The sequence below is a fragment of the Cottoperca gobio genome, chromosome 11 (genome assembly GCF_900634415.1).
Source record: "Cottoperca gobio chromosome 11, fCotGob3.1, whole genome shotgun sequence".
In the NCBI taxonomy this organism is placed as follows: domain Eukaryota; kingdom Metazoa; phylum Chordata; class Actinopteri; order Perciformes; family Bovichtidae; genus Cottoperca; species Cottoperca gobio.
In genome coordinates, this window is record NC_041365.1 from 20639572 (window position 1) to 20652494 (window position 12923).

At 41.0% G+C, this 12923-nt stretch overlaps 1 protein-coding gene across 1 annotated transcript; it reads right to left on the minus strand.

Annotated features, from left to right (window-relative positions):
• Positions 1-7016: 7016 nt before the first annotated feature.
• On the minus strand, positions 7017-11491 carry edn2 (endothelin 2). Its single transcript, XM_029442494.1, has 5 exons — positions 11352-11491; positions 10202-10352; positions 9523-9642; positions 8866-8946; positions 7017-8303 (listed from the first exon to the last, which is right to left on the minus strand). Exons 1-5 carry the CDS (start codon positions 11410-11412, stop codon positions 8228-8230), a joined length of 489 nt encoding a protein of 162 aa, XP_029298354.1. The 5' UTR covers positions 11413-11491; the 3' UTR covers positions 7017-8227.
• Positions 11492-12923: the final 1432 nt, after the last annotated feature.

Genomic DNA, 12923 nt, shown 5'->3' on the forward strand with positions numbered 1-12923 from the left:
GTCCTCTCCATATTTGTTGAATAAAATACAATGAATATAATATAAAAATGCACAAAACAATAAAAAATACAATATAGAAATGAAATGAATAAAGAAAGTATCCCACTTTGAGATAAAAACAACGTATAGCTGCAGCCTAATATCTTAAAAAGAGTCAACATAAGAAAAGAGGCCAGTTTGTATTTAATTATGTCCGTTTCAGTGTTTTCATCCACATGGAGGTGGTGCTCATTTCTTTGGCTTTTAAACAGCCTCACAAATGTCCCACAAAATGTCTTTCAACATCACATTTTCTGTTGTTTGCTCATTTCTCGCCACATATCAAGCGCACAGGTGAGCCAGCATCGTTGACAGGGAAAGCAAATGTATCTGTCCGCGCAGAATTAAACAACTTTCCTCCGAAACTTATCTTTTTTTGGTTTTATCCCTGGTTAGCACATCGACTCAAGATAAGCCACCTGCAGGGAAAGGCACCGCGCCCGTAGATGCAGGAGAACGTGACGCATTCTTTACTTGACGAAATATTAAAAATACATTTTTATTTTAGTGTCACAGTATCACCTCGAACTCCAAGATAAGAGGTGTTCCCTTTGAAAGATTGTCCATTGTGCAACAACAAATACATCTTCCATGTTTAGTTTTTTTGTCAAAGCTACAGGAGCCTCTTCATACGGGTTAAAGAGCCGCATGTGGCTCCTGAGCCGCAGGTTGCAGACGCCTGCTCTAGACACACAAAACAAACATTAAAGACCTGCTGCCAACGGAGCCTGTCGTCGCCTCACGTCTTCTACGTCTTGACAAAAAAGTTGCACTTGAACACATCACAAAGACTTCTGCCAGCGGCCAAATAGCGCTACTCTCTGCACCTGCGTGAAATGAAATAACTCTATCGTCTGTTTGCCAGGTCCTTTACACTCAGTGTGCAGTTATTCCACCATGACGGACATTTCCACACCTTTATTCGATATCGCTGTTATTCAAGAAAAGTAGTAATTGTGCAATTCAGTTACGCACGTTAGCATATAATTAGTTTGTCAAAAAAGACGATTTCTCTGGTTCCGCTTCAAAGAGAACGTCCAGGTTTGAAAAGTGAAGCCAGTGCGGTAATGCCTGAAACTCCACTGGCTGCAAAAATACGTTTTATTATATAGAAGTCTATGAGAAAATGTCCGTACATTTTCCTAATGAGTTTATGTCTCAATCGCTAGTTTCAACTCTTCTTCAACACAACATGATGTTCATTTGGTAAATTCCCATTTAGAGTAAAGTAGACGATAAAGGGCGGGCGGGGCTACCTTGTGATTGACAGGTCGCTACCACGTCGTTGTTCAGTTTCCGATGGTACTATAAGAATCGTTAATCAGTCGGCTGTTAATTCTTTCCAGTAACTACATTACAAATAAGAATGTTTTTTGCTATTCAGAATTAGCATCCCAATCAATATCTCAGTAACATGTTTTACAGAAACACCTTGCTAACAAAGCTAGCGCTAGCATTAGCGGCTAATAGCGATCTTTCAGATGTGGTCGCTCCAAAAAGTCAAGATGGCGACGGCCAAAAACAGCTTTAAAATGGTAGTTTACGAAGATAAATAATAATGTTTGTATAAAAAAAATCAACATATGCACATGTTTTTGTTCGTCTTCTTCTTTGTGTGTTGGTGTGTACATACGCTACACATTTGATTGCACATACTACAATCATGATAAGTTCATGCAATCAGTCATCTACAGAGTATCTGAGCGTCTGGTCCCAGTGGACGTGCACGTTAACACTGTCCCTCTGTCCTCGTTGATCTGCCACATCTCATCGCGTATTCACCTGCTATATATTTACCTGCCCGATAAAAGATGGACATCGTCAGGTCTGAATGGAAAATTAAGATTCAGATCTGCGGTGTCGCACAGAGGACAGCAGCTGTTTACAGAGTCGCGCAGGTTGTTTATACTGTTGCAATGTGAGCGGCTATCACTACAGTACATCTGGCGTACGTGTGCCCGCACACAGAAGAAGATACGATGACAATCTAGATTATGATGTGAAGAATGCCATCCAGTGCAGACATGCCAGTGAGGTGTACACAGCGGAGGAATGTCTGGCGGTCCGGCACCATTTCTGCAAGAAAAATGACAGACAGGTCATTTCTGCTGCTGCTTAATGAGGCTCGGTGAGGAAGCATCCAGGAATGCCTGCTATTCAGAACAGCTCTGTCACTGTTTATTCATGACACTTGCTTGGAAAGTTGCTCATTAACTCTGCCAAACAGCGTCTCCTTCTCTCCCTATCCGAGCCTGCTTCCTTCCTGCCGGTCCTCCTGGATGTTTGGTCACGACTAGACTTCATGTTTTGGTATCAGCAGGCATGTTCGGACCGGCGGTGCTGATAGGCCGGTGTGTCCCCATTCTGTCCCCGAGCCTCTGTGGTCCCAGCAAACAAAACCAGGAAGACGAGGAATGTACGGACGCCGGCTTTTACTGTAATCACAGCCAGTTTGGACTGGAACTGAACAACAGCGAGCGAAAACACAAAAACAGTTGAAGTGTCAGAAGGTTTCATAGTGTACAGACAATGTCATAATACGTATTTGTGTTATTTGCAGTACAACAAGTTCTAACAGCTAATGCGAGCGATGACGCCGGAGGTTTGAGGGTCATCTGTTGAGGGAGAGCAGAGAAAACTCTTTTTGATTACCTCAAATGTAAAAGTATGAAATGATGCTTCTGGTGTGCACAGCTGTAAATGCATCCTTTGCTACATGCAGACGATCCTGTCACAGTTTCAGGAAATGAATGTTTCCCATCACACTCGATGTTATCTCCACCAGAGGTCGTTTCCTCCTTCATCTTTTTCTGCATCATAACAAAACGTTTTATAGGGTTAGGGTTAAGTAGAGTTGGCCAATATTATCATTTAAATTCAGAATATTGTTCTGTTTTTCATACATTTGGAGATTCTGCACGTTGTCATTGCTGGTTGTGGAAACGAATGTATATATTCTTTAACACCTGTTTGTGTTTTTAGCCACGTCTCAGGGGATGAGCCCCTGAATGTGTCTCCAGTGCCCGCAGCACGATGACGTCTTGGGCTGTAACTATTTGTTGGATTGTCCTCAGCTTTCCATCATCATGTCAACACTTCATTGACCTTTTATTTTGGTTTCTGCAAAACTAAAGACTCAGTTTTGTGTTTAGTGCGTCGGCCTTTACAGACAGAAGAATCCGCATCACGTCGTCTCTCGTTACATATTTCCGTTGGCGTCATCGTGTAAATGATTCTTCACCTTCAATGTTTGTTTTCTTCCGGTTCTGCGATATAGAAACGTCATCAATTTTTATCTTCTTGATCCATGTTCATGTAATCTCCATCAACCTACTGGACATATAGAAGTACCAATATCTGCATTATTATAGACTTTATTGCATATTATCATTCTGCTCATTTATCATCATCATTCGCATAACGTGCATCGCTACTTTTGCTCATTATTATGTCATTCACAATATGTTCAGTGATTTCTTGCACTAAGATTATAATTTCATATCATCCTAATGTGTACAATTTTTTTTATTGTTTTTTTTTATTTAATGTGTCTTAAATTGTGTTTTATTACATAACAATTTGCCCCCTTGGGAACAAAAAGATTTGAATTGAATTTTGGACAATGTGCTCTTTTCACACATGGGCTCAATCAGACATTACAGACTTTGTAGTCGGGGGCTGGCAGGTAAAGTCCGTTTGAAGTCTGGTCTGGTACATTTGTAACGTCGACATCGGGAGTTTTCAAAGTCTGAGACTGTGGGCTTTGGAAATCCTCTGGTTGGTTGCAGCGCATGTGTGACAGTTAGTTATTGATGGAGGAATTATCAGGTCTTACTTTAAAAAGAGAACTCAACAAGACTCTAAATCAGATAAATGTGCAGCGATGCCCTAACTCTAACTCTCTCAGGTGCCCAGTGAGACTTTCACAAACAATTAAAGTCCCACAATCATCATTTACCATCAGCCGGCCTGTCGAGCAGAGAAGAGAAGAGAACAACAACATGGAATAAGCAAAACAATGCAACCTTAACCTCGATTAAGGTTGCAATCTCAACCCGCGTCCAGCTCGTATCAGTTCCCTGACATGCTCCTGTTTTTCCTTTGTTTCTTTTCCTCTCCCGGTTCTCTCCTGCGCTGAAGGAATTCAGGAGGAATGCAGAAAAAGCATCCTGTTTTCATTCCTCGCTCTTAGTCAGCTATTCACAGTCTGCAGCAGCCGCTGGGGGATCTGAGGGTTTCTACTGACGTCAGGTTAAATAACTTGGATGTCACTACATGGAGTAATGGAGACACAGGTGCACATGTCCTCTCCCTCCACTCCCACTAAAACTATTTCACTGCACATAAAATACAAGAAAGAAAACTTCATATTAACCTGTGATTGACTTTGAATGGTGCGAATGTCTCATTCCTTAAACACTTGACCTGTAACCTGGATGTCCTGCAGATAATTAGTCTCCGACATCATCTATAGTAAGCGCGTCCCTGTGGCAGAGCAGCCTCTCTAAAGTAAACATCGGTGCATGGAGCGACACGGGGACAGACTCAACACCTCGAGGAGATAACCACTGCAGGTTACATGACGGACAAAGAAACGCTTTGTGAAGTAAGCACATAGTTCAACAGCTTCAATGTGTATCTGTTAAATGAACCTCAGGACCTCCTCCTCACACACTTACAACCTGTCAGCTAATGTTCAGGTCTTTGAATTACAACAGATTCAGAAGAAATTCACTGGAGAAGATCAAAGTCTAACACGAGAGCACAGCCGACTGTCCGACTGTCCGACTGTCCAACTGTCCGACTGTCCAACTGTCCGACTGTCCAACTGTCCGACTGTCCAACTGTCCGACTGTCCGACCTTTGGAGGGAATTACTCCCTCAATTATTTTTACAGAACACCGTATTAGGTATTTTATAATGGAGCCACGTACGAATGCTTCCGCCCCCAGTCGGCCCGGCCAGGTCAGCTCTCGCTGTGACACCAATAGCTTTGGCACCGTCTCCTGTTCCCCGCCATAAATCGTAACGTGTCGATGAACCTTTATTCTTAGGAGCCCCTGCTGTTCCGCGTGTCCAGTTCTGACTCCATTAAGTCTGGAAGTCGACCAGCTTCATCTTGTAAAAATACCTGCAACTACTCCTGAGCTGTGGATCCCTCGGTCAGTTGTAAATAAAACGTTTTGTGATTAACATAAAACACCTGACGAGGCTGAAAAAACAAGTCAAGTGTTTCATTGACAACAACATGCAAGAGGGGGCCATTACAATCTTAACTCATGTAGATATAGCTTTATACATAAAACACATATCCTCGCATAAAACCTCGGTTCTGCTTCTCGCCTAACTCCAAACATGTCAACATGTGGAAATTGTTATAAACTTTGACCAGTGAGTAAGAAAGGGGAGAGACGAGCCAAAGAAAAAGCCTGGCGTCGCAAATATTTTGGTTAAATCTGTTTTGAACTAACTCCACTGTCCACAAAAGACAAAACATGGTTGCTCCCTTAGGTCTTGTTGACGCACCAGATAATAGGCTCCGATCAGACACAGCGCTGTTGCAGGTTGCAAAACACGAGGCACGGCCTTTTTTGTGGTAGCTTGTATTTACCCCCTTACTTCTGGCGTCCTTGCTCGGACTACGCCCATCTTCGAACTTGGCATTCATTGTGATCTCAACTGCACACCTGTAAGGTTTCGTGACTGCGTCATGAACGGTTTGCGACGTTGCGACGTTATCATGGTGACAAAATCTGTCCACAGACGGACAGAAATGTAAACAACTAGCAAAGTTCCTGCTACAGGAGGCGTTTCCAGGAGCACATTTGTTTTCAGGCTCACAAGCTGAAAACAATTCCAGCGCTGCTGTTGTGGCTGGTAGAAAGTATTCTCAGGCTGCTGTGAAGCAGTCTGTCTGATCGAGGCCTGAGGGCACATTCACGTTTTTTACGTGCTGATTGTGTTCACACAGAAAGCTGCAAACACGACGTCCTTCAGACTGAGGATTGGACAGTGTTGACATCATCAGGACCCACATGGGGGACATCAAACTCCTGTGACAAACAGCAAGTCATGCAGCACTTCAAAGGTGTTCAGACACAGTTTCCCCTCTGGTCATTTGTATTATTCGCCGCAAAACTACCAATAGTACGTTAGCTGTAAGCTAGCAAGCAGCGGATGTGTTTGCGGGACTTTCTTTCTCTTTCTCCGTTCTCCTTGCCCCTCTCGTGCCTGTATGTTTTTGAAGTAGATTCAGAAAGCCCGGGGATACGCTCAAATGTTTCGCTCAAGTTGAAACATTTTTTAATCACATAGGTATGTCTTGTGACTGTACGTTCCCCCCGGCACAGAAAGGAACTGATCACCAGCATTATTAGTGTTTACTGCGAATCAACCACATGCATTAATGAAAAACAGGTAGAGACAAGAGGAAGAGAGCGTGTTGTGCAGTAACACTGCGCCTGAATCGCCATGCAGACTCTTTTAATGGACTTCATGAGCTCTCAGACTGCAGTTCAATCTCCTTACTTTCTGGTTTTGTGCTGATGCGTATATATGTTGCTAAAGGTTACTAAATGATTTGCATGACTTATCGGCGACATTAGTCGTACAGATGCTTGTTATAAGATCCTGAACAATTCAGGATCAGCAGATGGATTTAAAAGGAGTTTAACTTTTGGAATCAGGCTAAAATCATATTTCTGCTTTCACAAAAATTATAAGATAAGATGTTTGTTCTGCTCAGACTTTGATTTAACCAAACAGATCAGATGTGAATCTATTATATCGGAGGACTTTGGTTCACAGTTATTTACAATAACATATAAATGCGTTTAATTAGACTTAGCAAGAATAATAACATAATAAAAACATGCTATTAGTATTGAAACAAGTTCAAACAATGGTTCACATGATGTAAAAGTGTTTGCTGTAACATGAACGATGTAGCTGGAGATCCAGTGAGTGACACAAGGAAATGTTCTTGCATTGTTTTATTTTCTCATACACAACCTCATTCATACAAATATAAATACATCTCTGAATAAGTTAGAGAATAAATAAATAGTTCTTTATACAAATCAGCATTTAACAGTAAACTTCCAAACTGGTAAAATATCAGTTGAGACTTTGAAGATGAACATTTTCTGAGATAAAATTAAGTTTTATATTTCCGTGTGTCTGATGAAAAGTGCATAACACAAGCCGGGAGTCATTATTACCCAGTGGCTAATAACGGAGGAATTAAGTGAACATTTGTCACGGGGGGGGGGAGATTGTTGCATTTCTTGGCAAGCTGCACATCATTGAAACCTTCTGGCTTATCTTCAATCATAACATTAAACAGGAGCTATGCAATAAACACTCGAGCCAACACAATGGACCGACTGTTGTTGTTATGCTAGCAGAAATTTGACTGTATAGGAGCTGACAATGGACCTTGTAGAAAGTTAATTGTGAGATAAATCCCAAAGAGATGACCTTCATTTCACTGAGGCAATGTGTGCCAAGAGTGAACAAGCTGCCATTTTCAAGTACTGCCTGATAATTAAAAAGCAATTTGCCCTAAACACAAGGCAGGACTGCAGATTCAGGCTCTGATACAGAGGAATATGTCACTGAACCAAAGGTCAGCAATGACAAGGACTTTAGAGTAAACATTGAAAAACAATTCCCGGATAAATACAGAGTTAATGTGACTCTGGAATATGTAATGATCCTATAATCCTCAGTGTAGGTGAGTTGTGGATTTAAAACTGTCCTTTCAGACGAGTCATAAGAGTCCATATAAAGAAAACAACCAGGAATCAATCAATCCTAACAATAGTCATTTCTTTATGTTGTTCCCCAAAAGGCCAGACACCGGTTTTCCATGTCGTTGGCTTTAATGGATCCTTCCTTGGCATCTGTTGTTAAAAGGTTCAAAGAGAGTTCAAGAAGTGACTCTAAACGTCTCCACCCAGCATTGTTTCCAGCTGCCAGTCCTCCGAGGCTCTTTATTTGTTGATCCAATGCTTGATCTACTGCCTCGTATGCCTTCAATCCTTCCACCTTCACAGAGTTGATAAACTCTTGACAAGTTTCCAAACCCTGGTTGCTCTGGAGTCTCCGGCTCATGGAGGTTGAATCCATGGAGGTTGAACCGCTTCTGGTGTTCGCTCAGACCTCTACCCCGTTGTTGTTCTTCTCCTCAGCCAGTTTTTACTCCACCCGGTTTTGACGACAGAAGCACTTTTGCGATCACAATGTTGGACTTGACCACAGATCTGCGAGAAGAACAAAAACAGGTAAGCTTCGTACGTCTAAGAAATGACCATCAAACACAACAATAGGGATGTCACGAGAACCGATACTTCCGTACCAAGTTGATGCTAAAAATCGGCGGTACTCGTTTTCTACAGTACCGCAGATATCGTCGTGCCTGGTGGTATTTTCAGGGCTTGAGGCTAACGGTGTTCCGGGGACGATAGAACATTTGTGTGAGACGCAGTAAACTAACCATCTACAAATCTGTGTTTAAATCGAGTTCGGAGAGCTAATCAACGTTAGCTGTTAGCAGCCGGTTGAGTGTGGTTCGAATGAGTCGCACTGTTGTTTATTCAGCGAAAACAAAGAAAGTTGTGCGATAAGTTCTAACGTTATGATGATGTGTTCAATGTAGTCTTGTAAAACGTAGTTTTCCATGAGAAACGTGAATAAATACAGTTTTCACAGCAATATAAAATAGATGTTTTCATTATATGGTATCGATTATAATTTCTGGTGTGGTGACATCCCTACACAGCAGGATATGAATTTAAATTAACCTTAAACTCTTTTTTTATGTACCTGAAAGATGCCAGCAATTTGCTGTTTGTGCTTGCAGATTCTACCAATGGGCCCACGACATCCGTCCTTGGGTTCTCTGAGCTGTGGACAGAAACAACAACAGCATTAAAAACAAGGACATAACCCTCCCAATGCCTCGGGGAATTAGAGGCTTTCTGTCTGCCATTATTACGTTAATTGAAGCAAAAGTAGTTCTGGGTCGAGCAAGCAATTTCCTTTGGATTACAAACTAATATATCTTTGGATGCCTTATGGGCAGGAATGCAGGGTGCGCCTTCAAATACAACACCTCGGATAACATCGAGAGACGTAACTGTGATAACCCAAAAACATTTCCTTGAGCAAAAGCAGAAGTCGAAACTTTACAGAAATAGCATCATTTCTAATAAACCCTTGTGGTTTTCTTTCAAGGCCTACAAGGAAATGCGGGGACATTTCTGCTCTATGACTACTACCCTTATACTCGGAACATTATCACACACTGAATCTTTTCTGAATCCTCCCTGACTCTACATGATCATACTTCAGACTCGTCACACATGGCTGAAACTAGAAGAAGACGCTTTCTTTGATACTATCTAGCATCCAAAGGAAGGTACGGGATGGTGCTTTGCTGTAGGTCTAGGTAGATGGAAGAAAGAAGGGAAGGGTGTTCACCTTTTTTGGCAGAAGCCGGAACAGGTTTTATCGGCTGCGTTGAGGCATTCGCAGCGCTCCGCTGAACGGCGACGGCGACGGGAAGACGAGGGACTTCCCAGGCCATACGGAAGGAGTTTACTGTGAAGGAAGAGGAAACATATTAGGACAGTGATGGTGAAAGCATGTGGGAATCTGGGATCTGCTACAGTATTGTAATAATACATAGTACAAGGGTTTGTCCAACACTGTAAACACAAGCTAGCGCGTAGCTTTTCGGTAGCAAGTGTCATTTTGAATCATTTTCTCTCTTTAGTTCAAATTAATTGTGTAATTAATTGTTTGTTCAAAGTCAAAACTGCTTCAGCAAATGAGAATCTGCTGAAAGATTGGAGGTCAACCCTTATATATAATATGAAATATGAATCAGCCTACCATAAGAACTTATTGAGGCTATGACCCCAAACATCAGATACAGGGTCAGATCCAATGATTGAAGGGTCTTGAACACATTGTCTTCAGTGATTGTAATGTCATGTTTAATGCATGTTTCCTCGTCTTAAATGTGTCTTTGTTGATGTTGCACATGGAGCTGTTGGGATGCAAGAAAAATGTCCGACTTGATCTGACAATGAAGTATTATCGTATCCCGGTCTGGTAACAAACGCAGCTCTCTGAATGTGTGATTCTGCAGCCTCACCTTGGCGTGTTGACCCAGATAATATCCAGGTGGCAGAAGTAGATGCATTCTTTATCCTCCCAGCTGTTGCAGGAGCAGCGTTTGGTCCTGACGTGTGGATGTGGAGCCTGAACTGGCAGCTCTGCCCGCTCTGATAAGGGGAGTCCACAACCTAGAAAACCACAAAAGATCCTGAGGGTTAAAAAAGTGCCAACTAATACTTTGCAGTGTGACTCTGCAGTTAGACACTATCACATGTCAACACAAAGAAATCCAACTTGCCGGGTTAACACCCACTTGTGCGGCTTAACAAATGAGATTGTGATTAATGGTGGAACATATTTGTTGTGTTATGAATCAAGGATCTGTATCCAAGTCAAACAGTCGTGCAACAAGTGGTTGAATCAATAATGCTGTGGTAACGATATGATTACTTTTCAATAAAAGGCGAGATAATGTTCTCTGAAAGGCTGAACCCAACTCCTAACCCTAAAATCTTTATCGAAACCAGCAGAGAAAGATCTGATCATTTGTTGCATGAACCGTCAAAGGTAAAGAAAATTAACAAATTCGACAAATAATGATTCACCTGCAAAAATCTACAAATGAGTCAAAAGTATAAAAAAAAATCTAAAATTCCAAGAAAGTATTAAGATTAAAAAACATCAACAATTCAAAAACATTATTAAGTAATAAATCAAAAAATTAAAAGAAATAATTAAGTAATAATAAAATAAAATAATTCCAAGAAACCTTTTTCTAAACCAGCCAAGAAAAAACAGTTTGTACAGTTTAACAAAAACTCTAAGAAATTATTAAATATAAAAAAACTAAAATTCAAAGAAATTATTTACTTTAAAAGAAAAAATAACTTAAATTCCGAGAAATGATTAAGTATTAAAAAAACTTTAATTAGAAGAAGTTATAAAGTAATAAAAAAAACAAAATTCAATGTAATTTGTAAGTTTTAAGAAACTATTAATCCTAAAAGCTTTATCTCAGAAAGAGCTCATCATCTGTGCCATGAACAGACAAATAGAAATATAAGAAGATACAATTAATACATTTAAATAGTGATTAAGTAGTAAAGTATAAAAATAATCCTAGAAATGATTAAATATTTAAAAGAAATTAAATTCTTAAAGTATTAAGAAATGAAGAAGTTGCTCACCCTCGTGCAGAGCCATGCAGAAGATGAGTAACATCAGCGTGTTGCACATGAAGGAAGCCATCTTTATCTGTGTCAGTCTGTGGAGTCCGCGTCTTTAGAGTTTGTTGAGGCTGGAGAGCAGCAACAGGTGCTTTGTGTTCACATTCCCGGCCAGGACATCTACTTATACCCCCCCCCTGTGGCTGGTATCATGACGGCCCCTCCTACCTCGGTGTACTCGTCACAACAAAACACAAAAACACGCACACACACACTCCACCTGCCCTCCTCACATTCCTGCAGTGATCTGAACACACAGCACTGTCAGCGCCCCCTACAGGCCGACCGCGGCAGGTGTTCTCCTGCTGTTCACTTTATTTACTGGATTCAAAGACAATAAAACACAAATGTTGAGAGTTTTAAACTTAGATCATCGTTGGACTTTAAACCTAAAGCAAGAGCGTCCGATGTTATACTTGTTATCTGGTTACCTGCCTTATTCTGTGAGCCGGTTGTTATTTATATTCTCTTTGCTCTTTACTGTGTTTAATTGTATTTAAACTTTGTTATTGTTTTAAATGTGCTCTATACATAAACCTTTCCCTGAAGTCGTGTGTGGTGTACGTTCATCATGAGCAACACCAGAGTGTGAGAAGAACCAAAGCTAGAAGGACTCATGAAGCAGAACGGCTTATTCTGAATCATTTATAACAAACGGTTGGATTTTAATCAGTGCTTTAATGTAAACTAAACTGTAGATTCCAAAATGTACACACACACACACACACACACACACACACACACACACACACACACACACACACACACACACACACTCTCTGAGCTTCAAGAAATTATAATCGATGACAAATACTTTAATAAACACTTAAAAATGTGCTCATCTGCTCGCACCGACATCATTCTTACTAAGTGCTCATCGTCTACATTCAGTTTGGGAATTCTTAATGAGAAATCAAGAACTTGCAAAACTTTTATGAAGCAAGTCCGAGGAAAGTCCGAGGACGGTCTCAGAGCAGGAGGTTGTGTGAGGCCACGACGTGCCTCCTGTTATTCTTTCTTCTTGTTCCAGCGGCGGAGAGGCTGCAGGATGAGGCCGGAGCAGAAACAGACGGAGGGCGTGCGTGAGCCACGCAGCTGATATGAGGATGATAAACTCGGGGAGAGGTGTCACCACAGCACCCTCCAGTGAGGTCATGGCACAATCCCCCCCTCAGTGTCATAAAGAGATACGCAGCCAACTGCTACATCAGCTTTCTGTAGCCCCACACACACACACACACACACACACACACACACACACACACGCACACGCACACGCACACGCACACACGCACACACACGCACAAAAAATATGCTTGTGAAATAAATCCTGAAATAAATAAATGAGACTGTAAATAAATATATAATATATAAACATTAATATGAGTCAATACAATAAAATAATAAATAGTTTTTTATTTTAAAAAGAACGTTTTATCAACTTTTATTTATTTCAGGATTTATTTTATAGGTATATTAATTTATTTATGGATTTTATTTATCTATTTAATATTTAATTAAATGGTATTCCAG